Genomic DNA, 20888 nt, shown 5'->3' on the forward strand with positions numbered 1-20888 from the left:
CTGCAAACATATTACACATGGAGCACGAATCTTATACAAAGTTACGGCTCTAATGCACTGAGAACAGCCCATAACCCTGATATCTACCGGTAAGACTACAAACTCAAGTGTCCCACTATTCTGGCGGAAAATCGCCCGTTCTTCCAGGCCTTGTATATTACATAGGCAATGGCAAGACACAACTAGAGAGTCTGTTCTTGCAAAACCATATCTTTCCAATTGTTAAAACCCTGAAAGGAGGTATAATTACTATGGAACTAAGACTGGAACATGAACAGGAAAACATAACAGGATAAACACGACATCAGAGGAGGGAGGGAGGAGGGAGCAATAGGAAAAGGAAACAAGGGCAAACATTAAAACACACAGGAAATAACAAGCGAATTCAGGTTTCCGAGGTCAACAGTGTCAAGGGTGGATCTTCAATATCAAGAGGAAATGTTACCACCCGCGTAAACCGCCGCACAGGAAGACCACAGGTGTTTAACGAACGGACATCACGTCGCCTCTGCAGAACCATACTGGCGATTTGACGGGGTATTGTGCGTCAGATCACCGCCCAGTTGAATGGTGGGAGTCAGGAACCCATTTCTACCAGGACTGTAAGGAGGCAACTCCACTGCATGGGCTTTACCAGCCGACGATCAACTAGTGTCTCTTTGCTGACACCTCGACACAGAGCTCAACGAAGTGCATGGGCCCGCGAACATTGGCAATGGACCATGATGGTACAGTGATGGCATGTTGTATAGTCTGATGAATCCCGATTCCAGTTTTACTGAGCTGATGGGCGCGTGAGAGTGTGGCGTATGCCCTATGAAGCTATGGATTGTGTGTGTCAACAAGGTTGTGTCCAGGCGCGAGGTGGCTAAGTTCTGTGTGGGCAGCGTTCTCATGGTTGCAATTAGGCCCCACTGTCCGGGTGCAGAAAGCGCTGACAGGTGCACGTTATGTGGACATTCTTTCAGACAATCTGCATCCCTTTCTGACCCTAGAGTACCCTGATGGAGATGCCATGTTTCAACAGGACAATGCGGCATGTCGCCGCTCTGTGCGAGGTACGTGGGTCCAGATCCCTCCAGAACGATTCCAACACTTTGTAGAGTCGATGCCTCGCCATACTACTGCCATTTGAGGGCTCGCGGAGGAGAAACTCGTTATTAACATCACATTCACTGTCTTCCCATGACTACATATCCCACGTAAAGACTGACGATGTGCCAAGACGGCTTCTCAGTGGGTGTTGGTGCCTACCCTCCTAGTGAAGCTGAGAAGCAGAAACGAGTTCATCGGGCACTGAGAAGAAATTAATATAGAAGAATTGAGATGAGAAGAGAGCCTATCTATCTGAAGACGGCAGTGAATGAAGATGTAGTGATTGTCCTCGTCCTTTTATGCATGTTTGTTCTTGCCTTCTTTTCTATTGCTTCCTCTTGTGATATTATTGTTGCAGCCACCAAATTAGGTGGGTCAGAGAAATTACGCTGTTGCCAAAGTTATGTAGCAACTGGCGAAGAAATGTCTAAGCGAACACATCATTTTGGAGCACGAGGCAGTTAGTTCTCTCCCATGCTCCTGATGTTACCTCCTACAATGTTGGAAAATAAGCTATACTACAAGCTTCAGGGAAGACTGCCGATTTCAGCGATGTAACTATTATTCACATAAACCAATTATGATTATTAAGAATAAAAACCTGAAAAAATAAATGTAAATCTATAAAATCATGTATTGAAATTTTCAGTAAGCAGATACGTTTATCTTTCTTCAGCCAATAAAAAGCTGTCTGTTCCAAAAAAATAAAGAAATTGTCTAACATAATTTTTTAAATATCTGCAACATGATGAGTTGAGAAATTTTTCGTTCTTAGAATTATTAGAATTCTCAACTCAGGAATCTACAGATTAATGTGCTTACAGTGCGAAAAGTCATACATTGGGCAGTCTGGACACAGTTTTATGATTAGATACCACGAGCATGTCAATGCAATAAGGCATAACAGATTTTCAACAATGGGAGCTCATAAAAATGCAAAAGGTCACAAATTTGTTAGTGCTGAGCAAGATCTCAAAATTATAAAAAGACTGAATAAGGGCAGGCTAATGAATAATTACAAGAGTTTCTACATACATTTAGATACATTTTTTAATAAAGATAATAATTTGAATGATGTTTTGGAGCTTAAAAATCCTTTGAATGATCATCTTTTACTTCATTTTAGAGATTTGGGAATGAAATGCAACTTTGCGGTAAACAATGATATTAAGTCAGAATGGAGGTGGTCACAACATGAAGTCCCATCCCCTCAAGTAGTAACAAATAATGAGACGGCTAAAGACATGCTCTCCCACCTCCTCTGCTGACGGGAACGAGACTCTACATGTATGCACCAGTACAACACTAGGCAGAGAGCTAAGGCACGGATCGTGAAACTGCTCCTCGAAAATATATTAGATAATTAACTCAGGGAGATCAGAAGGTAAGCTACATCTTAATATAATAACAGTCATTCACACAATAATAATTTCTTCGAGCACATGTGTTTATACACTTTCCTTTCTTCCCGATTGCAGAACTGGTTGCAAGCCACCATTTAAATTTGCCAGCAGTCAAATACAGGACAATCACAAGATTTCTCAACAAGACAATGGCTCCCTTTCAAACACAACAACAGGAGTAGCATTCTAAACGAGGACACCAAATAATCGTACACTTAGGCCTAGTGAATAAGCTAAATTGGCTATGAAGATTTTACAAGATGTTTTTATTACATAACATACGAACAGTGACAACGGCAAACTTTATAGCACTGCATAAAATGAATTTCATTATAAAGCCTGTATTGTTGTACGTATACTTAAAAGGTATGGTAAAATGTTCCACCTTTACAATACTACATTTAAAAAAATTTAATTATTTAAATAACGTTTAAAAAATAACGGAACATGTTTCATCTATCTTGTAGACATCATCAGCCAAAAAGTTGAGCTCAGAACATTTCAGCATATTCTTCAACATTTTAACTGATGCATTTGGCTGTCAGAATTATTTTTAATGTGTTTTTTGGCCTTGTCCTTTGTTCTTAATCTTAAAACTTTTCGGCTGATGATGTCTACAAGATAGATGAAACAAGTTCCGTTATTTTTAAAATGTTATTTAAATAATTAAATTAAAAAATTTAGTATTGTAAAAGTGGAACATTTGACCATACCTTTTAAGTAAACTTTATAGCTTTAAGATATGTTTATTAACAAGATATTTTAGTGAAAATTAGTTAAGGTACCATATTCCCTTTTCATCCCCCCTTTCCATGACCTTACTTTTTTGCAAAATTAAGTTAAAATTTTAAAAAATGTTTTAAATGTGTGTTTTTAACATTAAGATAGTAAGAATGTGTCCTTGTTAATTATGCAATACGCCTAAACATATGTAGATGTCTACAAAGTAGGCGAAACGTTCTACAGTTTTTAGTTTGCTTTAGGCAAATAAACAGTATTGATCAGGTGGAACCGTTATGGTTTTTACTTATTATAACAGTCTCAACCATCTGTCACTTCTCTGTTCCCGTATCTGATAACAGCGCAGTTTTCCTTACCAGCCTAATTCAGTGGCTGCGGGTTCAACTTATCGTTGCATTTATCATATTATGTGTTTCTATTCCTGTTCCAATCTTTCTATATATGAATTTATTTGTTGCTACTTGTTTGTTCCTTTCATTATTTATTAGGGACTTAATATAATGAAGAATTTGAATACTTACCTCTCTCATGGAGATAGAGAAGACGGTCAAGAAGCACAATGGTCTCAACAAGAGGAGCTAGCATTAGCCGTAGACTGTACAACGTCACTACTCTCTTCCACTGAGCTAGGTTATCCAGCGTTTCTTCACAGCTTGCCTGTTCTAAGGATAGCTGCACTCCAAGTCTGCTGACTGCAGCTTTGCAGTACCTGGAAAGTAAATGTATTGTAAACTTATTACACAGTATAACAGCAGATGCAAGTATTTAAGCTAAATGACATTTAGCCATTTTGAAAAATATCAAATTAAATTAAAACTATCTACACAGCTATTCAAGAAACAATATTTACAAGGGTATTGGGAATATTAAAAAAAAAAAGAAGAAGTGTATTTGTATACATCAAAGGACTGTCGCACAGGAGAACATGAAACCTCCACTAGCAACAGCAAGTTTAAAATACCGTATACTATTTAATGATATTTAATTATTATTTAGGCATTATGTAGATATCTAGAGAGTGATACCTGTAATATAAACTTCAGCCTTTAGTACAAGGTTCACAGTGGACAAGAGATATGAGGATGGAATAACTGAGGCAAAGACCAGGTTGGAAAAGATATCGACACTGACCTTCTGAACAGGGAACAAGAAGTACAAGACAGTGAACAGACTCGCACTGACCAATGACAAGAACAGGAAGGATCCAAAAATGGTAGACAATTTATGGGAGGAACTAGATGATACCCTGACAAGCATGCAAGACAGACAAGTGAAGGTACTTGTATATGATTATAATGCACAAATCAAAAGAGAGAACCAACACAAGGGAATAAGAGGAGAGTACCTGGCAGACTGGAGGACAAATAAAAATGGGGAAAGATTAATTGAACTGTGCCAAGAACACAAATTGAGATTGATGACAACACACTTCAGAGACAAACCAAACAAGAAAAAGACATGGGCAAGCCCAATTACAAGTGTAAGAGAATTCCCAATCGATCACACAACCATAAGTCAGACGAGCACTAAAGAAATCATAAACACCATGGTCAGGAAGAACAGAAGGATGGAGTTTGTTACAGAAGTCAAGTGCTGACAAGCACTGAACATGCAGAGAACCAAAGACAAATAGAGCAACTGGGAACACCAAGATTGACCGAGATAAACTAAGACACAACCAGGACAAGTATGAGAAGGGGATCCAAACACAGACTGAATGGGAAGACACAAAGACGAACATGAGGAAACAGTTTGAGTTATGGGGATAGAAAAGAAGAAGAAAACATTATGGCAGAATGAGAACTGTAAGAGAGCAGTAGAGAACAGAACACAGATCTGGAGAGACAGGAGCAGCAAGAACTCCGAAAAATGGGAGGTCTTTGTAGAAGCGAGGAAAGAAGCAGCCAGAACAATAAGATGAACCAGAAGACATAGGATGAAGCAGGAACTGGACAAGATCGAGAAGAATTTCAAGAACACCACCACCAAAGACTTATTCAGAAAGTTAAAAAAGAGACTGACAGGATATAAGGGCAGAGAACAGTTTATAAGAGACAAGAGAGAGAACTTGGCCATAAGAGCGAAAGAGAACAGAATACTGGGAGAGCACTTCCATGACCTATTGTACTGTGAACCACATGGAGAGGAAATGAAACTCAGGCCAGACAGTCAAGATCTCCAATCAGGGACGAGGTGGCACAAGCCATAAGGCGACTGGAGATGAAGGGATATTGGTGGATATGATAAAGTGGGGAGATAAACAAGAAAGGGGACAAGAGGTAATGTAAACAACTACAGAGGGATATCGCTTGGCTACAAGGTACTGTTGAGACTCCTGAAAAGAGCAGAAGCACAATTAGAAAGTACAGTAGGAGATTACCAGGAAAGTTTTAGGAAAGGACGAGGGTGCAAAGAGCAGATCTTTACTATGAAACAACTGACAGAAAACAGCGCCTTGAAAAACAAGAAGATGGTAGTAACCTTCATGGCATAATGACTCCACGGACAGACAGATGCAGGGGAGGATCCTGAAGAATAGAGTTCTAGATGGCACCACATGAGAATAATAAATGAGATACTGAAAGACACAAAGGCAAGGGTGAGATTCAGGAGAGCACTATCAGAAGAGTTTGATATCATGACTGGAGTTAAACAGGCAGATGGACTCTCATTGATGTTACTTAACATAGCACTGGACAAAGTTATCAGACAGTAAAAGGAATCAAACGGCAAGATGGGGATATCAAAGACGTAGGTGACAAGAAGGATAACAGGGCACAGGTGGACTGACTAGCTTTTGTAGACGGCATAGCCATAGTATTGCAAGGAATCAGCTTCATTTCCTGTATCAAATCCTATTTACAATGAATCAATAACAGTAAATTTCCACCTTTCAAAAAACAGCGCCTTCATTTCAAAGTCCCAGTTTTGTATAAAACGTCCAATAACTGGTTGACTTAAGTGTAAATAAATACATTCAATTTTGGCTTTCACAATAAGCTATGGTTTTATTATTATTATTATTATTATTATTATTATTATTATTATTATTATTATTATTATTATTATGCATAAATGGTCCCTTTCGGAACACACAAAGCTTTATTTATGATTTGGGTCAATGACCTTGGATGTAAGGCCTCTTTAAACAACAAGCATCATCATCATCATTATCAACTATTTATGATTTTGTTTGCTTCAATTGATCGTCAATCTCTGTTCAGCATCCTGAAAGAAGAGGGACTAGACTCTAAAACACTAAACTTGACCAAACAGACCCTTACTGACATGAAGTCAAGAATGAAATTCATGGGAGAAATCTCAGATGAATTATTGATAAAAACTGGTGTCTGAAAAGGAGATGGATTGTCACCCCTGCTCTTCAACCTCATCCTAGATAAGGCGATGAGGGAATGGGAAAAAGAATTGAAAGCACAAAATAGCTGGAACCCAGTAAACATTGGGACACAAAAAAACAAGCTTGAAATTCCATGCTTAAGCCTTCGCGGATGACCAGGCCCTTTTGTCCAGCAATGAAGTCACAGCGATAAAGCAAGTTGAAATTCTCCAAGAACGTGCCAAAAAGGTCAGACTTCATATCTCCTTCCAGAAAACTAAATTTTTCTGTTCAAAACTAGACATCCACAGTATCAATACAAAATACGGGCTAATCAGCAGAGTCCCTCACTTCATATACCTGGGCGAAATCCTCGAACCAACCAGACAAGAAAAAATAGCCCAAAACAGCCATGTCCAAAAACTCAGAAGAGCATATGGGAGAACAAGAGAAATCTACAACAAAAAAAATGTATGTCTCTCCATGTTAAGATTACAAACCTGAGGCTTTATATGCAGGGGAAACTCTAACGCTTCATAAAAAGGGCGAGCTCAAAAATATCCTAAAAGAAAAGCGAAAATTCGTGAGGAAAATTTTAGGACCAAGACACACGGAAGAAGGGAATCCAGGAAATCCACAGAAAAATTATCTAGTATTGCAGCAGACCCCAGGAAAAGAAGAGCGGAGAAGAATGGACTAGATTGAAGACCGTTCTAGTGAAGGAAGCCATTGAAGTGTGTGGGAAGACAAGTGCAAAAGTACGAGAGAAGGAAACACCCTGGTGGACCACAAAGGTGAAAACAGCCATAAAGGATAGAAATTTGGCTAGGAGAGAAAAGGACCGTGAAAAACTAAAGTCACACGATATACGGGAGGAGGTGAAGATCAGATTCCTTGAACAAGTGTACCGTGATAAGAAACTGAAAGCCAAAAGAATAACTGAGGAGGAGGAAAAGTTGAAATATTGGGACGACTTCACTCAGAAACTGGAGAAAGATGGCAAAGGAAACATGAAGTTGCTGTACAAAGTGGTCAAAAACAGAAGAAAACCAATGGACACCATAAAGGCTCTTGAAGATAGCTATGGAAATGTGATCAGGAAAGAGAGTGGCATCAGGGATGTCTTGAGGAATTGCTTTGAGAATCTGCTAAACGGGACAACAGAAGAACTCAAGAAAACAAAATCAGTTGTGGAAGAATACACCGAAGAACCTCCGATAACATGGATGGAAACAGAAACAGCCTTGAAGAAAATGCGCACTGGAAAATCACCAGGATATGATGATGTTAGCGCTGATATGATCACAGCGGCAGGGATACAAGGTCTACAGTGGTTGCATAAAGTACTCGGTGCAGTCTGGAATGACAATAAGATACCTGCAGAATGGAACAAGGGTATAGTCATTCCACTATTCAAGAAAGGAAAAAGGCTACAATGCACAAACTGCAGAGGAATAACTCTCCTATCACATGGGCTGAAAATCCTGGAGAGTCATCAAACGGAGACTGAGGATCATTTTAGGGGAGCAACTAGAAGAAGAGCAATATGGCTTTAGAGCTAATAGGTCAACAATGGACCTAAGTTTCAGCATCCGAATGTTGATAGAAAAAAACTGGGAGAAAGGCAAGGATCTCTTTATGGTTTTCTTGGATGTTGAGAAAGCATATGACAGTGTGACAAGAGAAAAGATCTGGGATTGTCTAAGAAAGAGAAATGTGCCTGAAGGATTAGTGAGGAAAATTTGAATGTTTCATGAGGACTGTACAAGCTGAGTGAGGGTTGGTAGTGGTTATTCATCCTGGTTCCAGACCAAGAGTGGAGTACAACAGGGAAGTGCACTGTCACCACTACTGTTTGTCAATGTGATGGATGAAATAATGAAATCCATCAAAGAAACATCATTACGTGAATTTAAAGCCATGGCCTTTGCAGATGATGTTGAGATCTGTGGAAAGTCAGAAGTGGAGGTTCAATCAAAATTAAATGTTTGGAAAGCCTAGTTCGAAGCATTCAACCTCAAGATCAGCATGACTAAGACCATAGTGATGGTAGTGAGCAGAGAGGGTCATTCAGCAAAGATCACACTAGCAGACCAACTGCTGGAATGTGTGGAAAGCTTCTCCTATCTCAGCAGCATAATCTCTAACAATGGCCTACCAATAAGTGAGGACGCTTCTTTGGGATACCAACGTTCCAAAGAAGGCAAAATTAACCATGTTCAACAGCTATTTTGTATAAATATTGGTATTGAGACATGCACCCTAACCTCGCGAGACTTGTCAAGGCTACAGGCTTCAGAGATGAAGTTCCTGAGGTCCACTATACAAAAAATCAAGTTGGACAAAATAAGGAATCAGGAGGTGTGAAAGAGAAGTGGTATAAAGACATCGCTACCAGATCGAGTCAGCAATTCTAGACTACGGTGGTTCGGACATGGGATGAGAATGGAACCCGAAAGGATGACCAGACTGAACCTAGAGAGAGAGGTGACAGGAAGAAGAATGGTGGGAAGGCCTAGAACACGCTGGATAGACATTGTTAACCCTTGGACATTCGCGCTAGGAATAGGCGCAGCGTTACTCGTGCGGCCTACATGTGTAGCCCAAACTGAAATTCAATCTGAATGACTCTTACGTGCTGTTTTTAGGTTTCTTTGGTGATAATACCTTAATTATGAGTATATGTAAATATTCTAAGCCAAATTTGAAGACCATATGTAGGTTTTACTTTTGATGAGAAGAGAAAATAGAAACCCTTGAAGAAAAATGTGATTGCATCTCACACTAAGGGTAATCTACCATGGAAACAGAAATAAAAGAAAGCTTTTAAATTTATTTATATATACCTAAATACTGTACCTACATTAGAACATATCTGCATAGTAGATAAATAAAAACAATATCAGGTTAGAAAACTGTCTTAGAGTTTCTGTGAACATTTAAAGGAATTTTAGCACTCTATCAAAGCATGTATTTCTGTATCGGTAAATTGTGCATCACAATCACGTTCAAACTTGTCTCTCAATTCACCTATATAAATATTTGTCGCTGTGGTATTCATTTGTATTACATTTCTATCTATAAAAAGTTCTAAATATTCAAGTTCAGTTTTCACACTATGAGCAATTCCCTTAGGGCCAGGAAAGTGCATGATCATATTATGGTCTCTTGAACGCACATTAGTACGTGGATGATCCCTTAGACACTTGAAATTGTCCTTAGCAGTGAATCATCTGGAATTATTGCTGCCGGTACCAGAGTCGTCATTTGTCGCTGGACACTCGGTTCGGGGTACCTTCCTCATTGCTTGTACCTTCTTCATATTCAGTTTGGTGTATTTTGTGTGTAAGTATATCCTGTTCACTATCGTCACTATCACCGCTAACAATACTATAATTACTTTCATCTAACCACTGACTAATTTGAAAGTAATCTACTTGGCCGCCTGCGCAGCGACGTTTCCTTTGCTCGCTCAGTGTCAGCACTGAAACAGCAATGCTCGCACGGGCTACTATTGAAGCCCAGACCACTTCAAACCTGTCTGGTGCCTAAATGGTGTGACTAATCAAGCCAGAAACACACTCAACAGTTAATTGCAACATTGACAGGCAGCTATAGAGAGTATCAAAATTCCTAGCAATGAATATACTCTGTACTACAATGAAATAAACCACTGGGCTACACCCGTAGCGCACGCGAGTATCCGAGGGTTAAGATGGACATCAAAGACAGGGGATCAACAATAGCAGATGTCATGGAGAACAAGACGTACATGAATAGAATAGAATGGAGGAGGCTCATTAACAGTACCCGGGGAACTGGAACTGTGAAATGATGATGATGTTAACAGGCTTCCAGAAACCAGACTAATCCACAAATTCTTGAGAGTTGATAAACTGAAGAATTTCCCTTGGACACAAAAAAAAAAAAAAAAAAAAAAAAAAAAAAAAAAAAAAAAAAAAAAACAACATGAAGAACGCACAAATTCGACCTGAAGAAATTTTGAATTGAAATATATATAGAAAGAAAATTGATAAGTGGGAAGTTATGCCAGAGAATGAAGTACCAAAAAGAGCAGGTTCCAAGTGGATGGAAGAAAGGAAGAGGATCTTTAGTGAACAGAATAAGTGCCATTCCACTATTTCATCAATCAAGCTCAATCGAATTAAGACAGACGCGATTACTACTAATGAAGTTAGACACAATGAATATAAGTTATCAAGGAATTGAGAGTAACGTAAAGTCAGAATGAATAAAATTGCAGTGGCAGTGACCAAGACAAAACAGATATTCGAAATGTTAAGGACGACACTGTTTAAAATTACAAATGAAAGCCTAATTCAACTGCATGGGCATGTTCTGAAGAAGGAGAAAAATTGCATCAAATTCTTAAAAACTGAGAAGAAAATAAGGAAAAAAGCTGTTTAAAGGACGTATATAAGCCTACAGCAAAAGAACATATAATAAGATTTAACAAATACGCATAAAATAATAAAATACGCCACATAAACTGATTCACAGTGACAAACGAGAAGAGCAACGACAAGGCCGTGATTCCAAGAAAGATTATTCACCATATTGCACTAGAGATGATAGACAGCTATTAAAGCCATTCTTTACTATAACAAATTGAAATATCTGCAGACATATTGGAGATCTAATAGAAACACTACTATTATATGAAGTTATATCAAGCGGAATCCAATTAATTCATGTTAGAAAGCTTTGAAACTATAATCTATCAGCTTCATGGTCTGTATTGATAATGTGAGCACACAAGTATGAAGGACGAGTTTTCCACCTAATCAATACTTTATTTTACAGTGTTTAGAATTATTTACATTAAAAAATAGTACCGGTTTCGACCTGTAAATAGGTCATCATCAGCTGTTGATGAACCTGCTGAATAGCAATTGTACACTAATAAAATATTACTAAAAATTAATTAAACAAGAATGCCTTATACTAATATAATACTAATGTTAAGATATATACATATATTACAATTAAAGGGCTTAGACTTGCTGGAGTTCCATTCAAATATCTATGCTGTATGCCAACATTATGTCAAACGAGATATATACATATGGTACAATTAAAGGTGGGGGGGAGAGACTTGCTGGAGTCCCATGAATGCCACATATTCCAAAAATTGTATAGCTGAGAGGTAAAAAATGAAGTACAGTTCTTAGAGAACAAAGGGTCACTGAGGTTTTGGTGTCAAGTTCAAATATCTATGCATTATGCCAACATTATGTCCAACTTTTGTATAGATAGAATCAAGGTGCATTGTTGGGCCGCAATTTTGTGGGGAACGTTGCGTTCAGTAGAATGAGGTTCTGTAACTTGTTTAACAGGTACTATGTACATTCTTAGTCTATTGCTGATACATGCTGGTTTTCCAGGATCCTTGTTGAGGCATATCATGTTATTTATGACATACTGTCTGGCTCCATGGCTAAATGGTTAACGTGCTGGCCTTTGGTCACAGGGGTCTCGGGTTCGATCCCGGCAGGGTCGGGAATTTTAACCATCATTGGTTAATTTCTCTGGCACGGGGGCTGGGTCTATGTGTTGTCTTCATAATAATTTCATCCTCATCATGACGCGCAGGTCGCCTACGGGTGTCAAATCAAAAGACCTGCACCTGGCGAGCCAAACTTGTCGTTGGACACTCCCGGCACTAAAAGCCATACGCCATTTCATTTCATTATGACATATTGAAATTAATGATTGTAGGAGGATAGAGCTCCCCTCTTCATACTTGCATTTATGCTCAGGTAAACTGAAACATTTAAGAAAGAAAAAGGAGGTAGGAATTAGAATAACTGATAAGAGTGTGCCTGATAAATGGTTTGTGTGCTATAGAGTGTGTGTTACGTGTGGGCTGGATATGTCCTTGAGTATAGTCGGGAGCGTGCTGCACACTGTTGCGTGTACGACGTGTGGCTGTCGTAGTGTTCAGATTGAGGAGTGGTGGGGAGGGGGAAGCAGCCTGTGGAGGTGGTGGGGTGGAGTGGGGTGGGGTATGTCTTTTGGGTTGTGTGTGGGTTTGTGTCTGCTGATTCCTTTTAAATATGTGTCTTTTAGAATGGGAATGGCTGTGTTGAAGAGGATGTTTGTTTTATCTGTGATTTCATTTAAGCTGAGGTTAGGATCCCCGGTCTAGAAAACCAAGAATAACGGCCGAGAGGATTCGTCGTGCTAACCACATGACACCCCGTAATCTGCAGGCCTTTAGGCTGAGCAGTGGTCACTTGGTAGGCCAAGGCCCTTCAAGGGCTGTAGTGCCATGGGTGGGGGGGTTTGAGGTTGGGATTAGCGTATTGGTCCGTATTGATGTAAAAATCTACCATTATATTGAGCAATGGGCCTGTGGGGTTCGTATTTAAAATATCCATGTCATTCTCGATATTAGTGAACTTATGCTTGTGTTCCTCGACATGTTGTCCTATGGATGAAAAGCGATTATATTTAGTGGCATTGAAATGTTCGTTCTAGCGAACAGAAAAACATCTGCCGGTATGCCCGATGTAGCTGGCTTCACAATCGTTGCATTTTATGCGGTATATTCCTCAGTGGCTGTATTTGTTGTTTTCATTGACAGATTTAGTGTTATGTAAAATGGAAGCATTATTACGTGTGGTTCTGTAAGCTCAATGATCGTTTGTTCTCTAAGAACTGTACCCTACTTTTAACCTCTCAGCTATACAATTTTTGGAATGTGTGGCATTCATGGGAATCCAGCAAGTCCCCCCCCCCCGCCCGCTGGTTTTAATTGTACCGTATGTATATATCTCGTTCGACATAATGTTGGCAAACAGCACAGATATTTGAATGGTACTCCAGCAAGTCTAAGCCCTTTAATTTTACTCTATGTATATATCTTAACATTAGTATTATATTAGTATAAGGCATTCTTGTTTAATTAATTTTTAGTAATGTTTTATTATGTACAATCGCTATTAAGCAGGTTCATCAACAGCTGATGATGACCTATTTACAGGTCGAAACTGGTACTGTTTTTTAATGTAAATAATTCTAACAAACTTTGTAAAATAAAGTATTGATTAGGTGGAAAACTCATCCTTCATACTTGTGTGGCTTTGAAACTGTTATAATGTCACAGCTGATCTCATCATTGTATTCTGTATTCTCACTCGCGTTTCTGAAGGAAACCATGGCTTGCTAACAAGATTGGGAGTCGACTATCTGGATGATCAAAAACATATCAGATGTAAGGCTTTTCAGGTATTCGCTCTATTAACCATGTTTTGTTTTAGGTCTGACACTAGACTCATCAGAGTGGGATGTGTCAGACCCTACCAACTGAAGCTGGGGTGTATGCAGGTGAACTTATCAGAAGCCCTTATAAGAGGCACAGTCTGATAACTGCATATGGGAGATAAATCTCCACAATGGAATTATTGCCTGCCTAGCAATTACGAATGGAAAATTCTAAATTCCCATTGAGGGAATTAGATATTTTTCACCAATAGAGCATTTCAATGTCAAAAACATATCAGATGTTAGACTTTTCAGGCGTTCGCTCTATTAACCAGCGTTTCGTCTTAGGTCTCCATTGTGGAGATTTATCTCCCATATGCAGTTATCAGACTGTGCCTCTTATAGGGCTTCTGATAGGTTCACCTGCGTACACCCCAGCGTCAGTGGGTAGGGTCTGACACATCCCACTCTGATGAGTCTAGTGTCAGACCTAAGACAAAACACTGGTTAATAGAGCAAACGCCTGAAAAGCCTTACATCTGATATGTTTTTGACATTGAAATGCTCTATTGGTGAAAAATATCTAATTCCCTCCATGGGAATTTAGAATTTTCCTATCTCGATGATTCCGAGCTGGACCGACATGGCTGAGATGAGCCCTGGTTCACGACGACATCAACGAAGTTGGCCAAGCAGAATGACCAGAATCCAGAGCTGTAGAGGATGACCAAATGATAAATATCATTCCAGATTGTGATGGAAAAAGATAAGTTTTTCTAAAATCATGTATACAGATAAATAATAACAAGGTTAGGATGTCTGTAGTTAAAGCTTACATTGATAGATGTATGTTTAGAATCTTCAGAATGACTTAAATTACATTATATTCTCGCAAGTAATTATTTATGCCAATGATATAAGGGAATAGGTAGTTTTCATCAAATATAAGACAAACCCAAGTTAGGGAGTATAATAAAGTGTTAATAGTGTTCTAATGAAAACAAAGAATCCTAGTTAGCCATGTTATACTATACCGTATGCGAAATGTTAACCCGTTCAGTGGGCGATGCGGCGAGATCCGCGGCTACAAGTCGCTTGCTCGGCGGGGAACGCGGATATATCCGTCGATTCAAATTATATTTTTTTCTCAGTTGCCTGCCTGCAGAGGTTTATTTCTATTTCAGCAGCATATTCTACAGTGACTCTATATGTACAGTGTGGCCAACGAGTGCTTCATTCTGATTGGCTCCGCCATGTTTTAGCCAAATGCCCCGTCAGCTCATTTAAACGTATGTATTCCGCACAGAGTACGACCACACTTCATGCAGTTAGAGCGAAGAACAGGCTACTTATTTCAACTTTAATACTACCAAAAAGATGTTTTTATTAAACACAGGGGATTATTTAGTATTATTCGTTTCGAAATGTGTGTGCATTTACGTATTTTTGAGGTCTGATATTGCAAGAAAATTACGCCAGGCTGTTGTGCTTATGGGTGCAAAAACAGATACGGAAAGGGTTTTAAAATGAAGTTGGGCTATTGCTGCGTTTGTAATTTTATGGAGGCCAAGGCAGTAAACGTCAGATTTCTCAGTTAATACTCACCGTATTGAAAACCTGTACATAATGAAAGATGTTTAGAATATAATATGTATTACTATTCTAAAATCGTATTTTTCCCAAATGATGATGGCATAACAGAGATTAACATTGGATAATTACTATCATATTGTGTGATAGATATAATTGAGAGTAGATATAATATAGTGTCTTCAAAAACGATTTTCCCTAGGCAAGATAATTAGAATAATTCGCACATTAGCTCATTTATTAATATACTTAGTCACATTTGAGAATCTTTTCATCATGTTAGACACATCCAATGATTAGTTGCATCAAAATGAATTGATATAAAGTATGATGATGGTTAACATAGTAATTTTAACTTTAATAGAAACAGATTTATGCTGTCGAGTGAGAAACTTATCTTTTCCAGAAGCTTATATTGAAATGCTACAAAATAAAATAACAATCATGTATTAACAAAACTTGTCCTAAGCAAAGTTAATGAAAATTAATGTACAGAATGATCTTTCAAATCGATACACCCTACAATTTCCCATGTCAAGATGCAATTTATATATTTTTTAAACTGATATTTATTGAATATAATTAATAATTCATTTCAATTGTGATATATTGCAAAAACAATACAGTTAAAGATAGGAGAGGCAAGAAGCCAAATAGAATAATTGATGCCGATTATATGAGCACAGATGATTAATATATATGAGAAGAATGAATATTAATAAAATGTTAAACTTAATTCCCACATTTTGCTTTTCTCATCCAATTAATTCTTACTTTCTTGAATAAATGACATTAATTAATGTTAATATGATGTGTTATTGATGTTTTCCATAGTGACAAGGATCAACTAAGATTTAAGATATACAATTAACCATTTTCTTGCAATTTCCTGATACGTTAGATGGAGGCATCCATCAATTCCGATGATAGATTTGCATAGCGTATCAACGTTGTTTGAATCCCACGATAAAAATATTTATGAAAATAACAATAATGAACTCTGAGATCTAGACAGGAAATATTTATGTCAGCTATCCTGGATGCGGGAATGGTGTAATATATATATATATATTTTTGGAAGCCATAACTTTCTGTGATACCTAGTTAGATTGGGCCTTTCCATCAGTTAAGACATGATAAATTTCAAAATTAATTTTGGGCATGAGGTTAAGTTAAACAGCATTTAATTTAATTAGGCCTACTTCTCAAACATTATAGGTTGCCGCTATGACAAATTATACCACACATGATTAAAGTTACAGAGGAAATACTGTATTTACAGCATTGTTTAGATAGTCTACTAACGTAAAGCATATAAATGATCTCAGAATTTGAAGGAAACCCTTCAGTGCCAATATAGCTATGTTCTGAACTAATTGTTTACTTACTGTACATCTAAGTTGGCACAGAAGTCATAAAGAATCTGGAAACTGTTTCTCCGCATCCCGCCAGAAGTCCTATCATGGTGACGTCTTTTAAAGTTCTACACATTTTTGAAATAATTCGCCGTAAGCCCAAGTCTTTAATTTTTCTTGCTCAACTAGCAACGGGTGCTCTTTATCCATCTTGAACTTAACTGCAAGATCAACAATCAATGATGAAGCCTGATTTTGTCTGCTGGTCGATTACCAGGATGTCAACTGTACAAGTAAATGAAATGCGTTGGCTTTTAGTGCCGGGAGTGTCCGAGGACATGTTGACGCCTGTAGGCGACCTTCGCGTCGTGATGAGGATGAAATGATGATGAAGGCGACACATACACCCAGTCCTGGTGCCAGCAAAATTAACCAATGATGGTTAAAATTCCCGACCCTGCCAGGAATCGAACCCAGGACCTCTGTGACCAAAGGCCAGCACGTTAACCATTTAGCCATGAGCCGGACAACTCTACAAGTAGTTTCATTGGTTGCAACACATGATACCTTTAGACAGAAATAAAATTATTTCAACTACTCACAAGAACTAAAATCAAAGACATACAAAAGTGTGAGAGATGAAATAAAATATTTTCACATGATTATGTGATAAGTTATTATTTATCTTATAAAATATCAAAACAAATTCCCCTAGGTTTGAAGATGATAGCTTGATCACGAAAACATATAATTTGAATTTCCCTTCTTAAAGTAAGACTGTATGCACCTGCTAACGTAGGTCTTTTCCTTAATAATACTCATCATCTTTGTGCCATTTAACTAACAAGTATCCTAACATTGTTTAAACTACACCCACCCAAATAAATTTGGAAATTATAATACCACACTTTGAATGCCTTTAATTATATATTTTAATTTTTGCCAGTAGTCTATGTTTCTGAGTCATAGCGGGTACCATTCCTACACATAACTTTTTATAAATTCTATTTTCACTTCTCGGAATAGGTTCTTAGAGGTTAGAATGATCATTTTCCTTTTGAATGCCATCTTGGCTTGGGTATTTCTCTCTTTATATTAATTATGCTTTGTTCATCTGCAGAAATGTTGTACTCCCATGTAGAAGTTTCCTGTTTTAGTAAAATGCCACTAATTTTAGTACTGACGTCCTTTAGCTGGCTATCACATACCATTATTTATATTTTATGTTAATCTTTATATTGAATTTAGTGCCCAAAAACAAGTCCATACTTTTCAAGGATTTCTGTGGTAATTCTTCCCTTTATTCAGTGTCTGCAATATCATCTGCAATGATCTCACCATTTATTTTTATCCCTTTCATTACTTCTTTACATTCAATATACATTAAACAGAACTGGTGCACTCCTTTTCTTAAGCTTTATGTCATTATGTAACTTCAGTTTGAGAGAATTATCTGTTAATAGGTAGGTGATCATAAAGAGAGCTGAAATTACAAAATACCACATATTACAGGAAATGAAAGGAGTAATTATAGAAACTTTTTTCTGCGGCAAGTGTTATTTAATATTTTAAATGAGGATGTTACTTACTCTTCAAAAGCCATGAGATGCACATGTTTAATGCTATGGATTCCTGCATGCCGTAGGTCAGGGCTATGTTTAACAAGGAGTCGTTCTAAAGTTGCTCTGTAACAGTGGACCTGGAACAGAAATGCACAGTTATAAAAAATACTAAGTCAAAATTTCCAATAAAATCCAAGTGCAACTTCAAGGAATGGGTGCTAATGTTTCTTAAAGCAAGGGATTATGAGGATATTATGAGTTGAAAAACGTATATTGATTCCACCTATTCAATACCTATAAGTTTATTTACAATTCAAAGTTGTAAAAACATCTATATAATATGTATTGCTCAGGCAGGCATGTACATTGCTCAGAATTTCAAAAGAATGATTTTTCTCTATTGGTCGTGTTCACAGTAACAAGGAAATGAATGCACTTTTTACTTTTCCGTAATTTCTGTCTGCCTGTCTGTCAGTATGTATGTATGTATGTATGTATGTATGTATGTATGTATGTATGTATGTATGTATGTATGTATGTATGTATGTATGTACACGCACCACGAGAAAACAGCTGAAGAGAATTTAATGAAAATCGGTATGTAAAGTCTGGGAATGAGCCATTACAATCTAGGCTGTAATTCACATTTACGCTGAGCGAAATGGTAGTTTAGGGGAAGGCCCAAAATTTAATTCTCAAATATTTATGTTATTAGTGGTCCTATCGATAAATACTGCGTAAGTAAAGTTATATAGAATTATATTTCCGATCATTTATGTCTTACACATTTTTACCGTATTGGCTATAATAACAGAGAGATTCATGAATTTGTAATTTTGCTGCTAAGTCCATATCAATGCCGAGCCACGAGAAAATGGGTAAACAGAATTTCATGAAAATCGGTATATAGAGTCGGAGAATAAGAAACTACAGTCCAAGCTATAAAAAATTCTATTCACCCTGGATGAAATGGTAGTTTAGGGAAAGGTGCCTAATATTTAATTTTTAAATACAGTACCTATGTTATTGGTCCTATAGAAAAGTACTATATAACAGAATTTATGGAGAATACAATTTCCGATCATTTATGTTTTCTTCAGTTTTACCGTATTGACTATGATAAGAGTGGTATTTCAGAGTCAGAAGAAAACTAAATGTGAAGGCCTACAATATCAAAAGCTCATAAAATTGATCAACAGTAACATTATGTTGACCAATGTTTGGTGTGATGTTCTTTGTCTCTTTTGTTGCCACTTATCTCCTATAGAAGGGATTAGTGCTGCGTACCGAGTATAACAGTCTGCCTGAATATTGGCGGGAAATAGCACGGGAGTTAGATAACTTTCTTCTCTAGCATACGATTCCTCTGATTCATACATTTTCTGATACTGCTGATACGTAACACACTAGTCCGTCATGGCATTCCAGCAATTCAGTCCCTACTCTGAGGCATTGATCGAAATGAGCAGTGTGCACATTTAACAGAATAATGGCAGAGGAGTGTTCACAGCTGTCTGCGGCCTGGTCATTCCAGTTCTGGAACTTTGGACTGTTAGATCGGCAGCATACTACTGTTCGTTAAAAGTGAGAAAATGTGTGGTTTTTCATTTGATCGAGTATTTCATATGATAGCATTGCTTTCAATCATGACATTCCTACTGGCGTCATTGTACCGAGCTATGTTGATTTCAGTTGGGAAAACCACTAAGGCAGTCTTTCTGAAGATGTAAAAAGGCAGGTGGAGAATGAAAATCTGCCATTATAATGAAAATTCCCCAACTTGATTGTGACTGATGGTAGGCAAGAGGGCCTCTGAAGGATAAAAGTTTGAGATAAAAATATATATTTAAAAAAATTTTTTGGGCCATTGGAGACCATGTTACTTTTGGAAGCCTTTTTTGCATCCCAGAATTGCTGAACTCTTTCTGTAACAGCTGCCTTCTTTCCTGCATCCATACTCTATTCTGCTTGAAGTTCTTTATCTGTAAGCTGTACTTTCCATGACCTGAGGTGTCTTTCTAACCGAAACTTGCCAAAGTCTTTTCTGATCCTCTTAAACAACTTAACTTCAGACCTACTATTCAGTATTTTGAAGATCTGTTTTATCAGCTGCTTTTAGTCCATTCTGTATAGATGTTCACAGAACGTCAGTCTTGATTTTCTTATTGACTCCATCAGTCATTTGTGTTCCTGATACAATTATTCAATCCCTTTTAATCTATATTGTCCAACCACCATCTTCAGGTCCTGTCACCTTGCAAATGATCTTTCTCTCAAACTTCTCTGACACTATTCCTGGCAAGTTCCCTTTCTCATTTTCTGATAATCTTCTCTAACACATGCTTGATAAGAACCAGTAAAAGTCCATCTCCCTGTCTGATTATAGTTTTAATTTCAAACTGCTCGGTGAATTCTTTCAAGAATTTAACTTTCCAGTGAGTGCATGCCAGGGTTTACTGTATTTGATGAATTCAATTGTTTTGATGCCCATTCCAAATTCTGTCAAGATGTCCACAAACACTTTTTAAAAATCTATGAACCCACTACCAGATCCTTTGACAGCACCCCTTTCAGGCTC

The 20888-nt window shown here is 37.7% G+C and overlaps 1 protein-coding gene across 5 annotated transcripts in view; it reads right to left on the minus strand.

Annotated features, from left to right (window-relative positions):
- Positions 1 to 20888, minus strand: part of LOC136871725 (methyltransferase-like protein 25B) — a 92285-nt gene that overhangs the window by 18547 nt on the left and 52850 nt on the right. For all 5 annotated transcript variants that reach the window (XM_067145262.2, XM_067145265.2, XM_068227475.1 and 2 more), the window contains 2 exons: positions 18338 to 18447; positions 3761 to 3948 (listed from right to left, as the gene is read on the minus strand). In XM_067145262.2, the coding sequence (XP_067001363.2) occupies positions 3761 to 3948; positions 18338 to 18447 (298 nt within the window). The remainder of the gene's footprint in view (positions 1 to 3760; positions 3949 to 18337; positions 18448 to 20888) is intronic.

This window comes from Anabrus simplex, chromosome 4 (assembly GCF_040414725.1).
Source record: "Anabrus simplex isolate iqAnaSimp1 chromosome 4, ASM4041472v1, whole genome shotgun sequence".
NCBI classification, from domain to species: domain Eukaryota; kingdom Metazoa; phylum Arthropoda; class Insecta; order Orthoptera; family Tettigoniidae; genus Anabrus; species Anabrus simplex.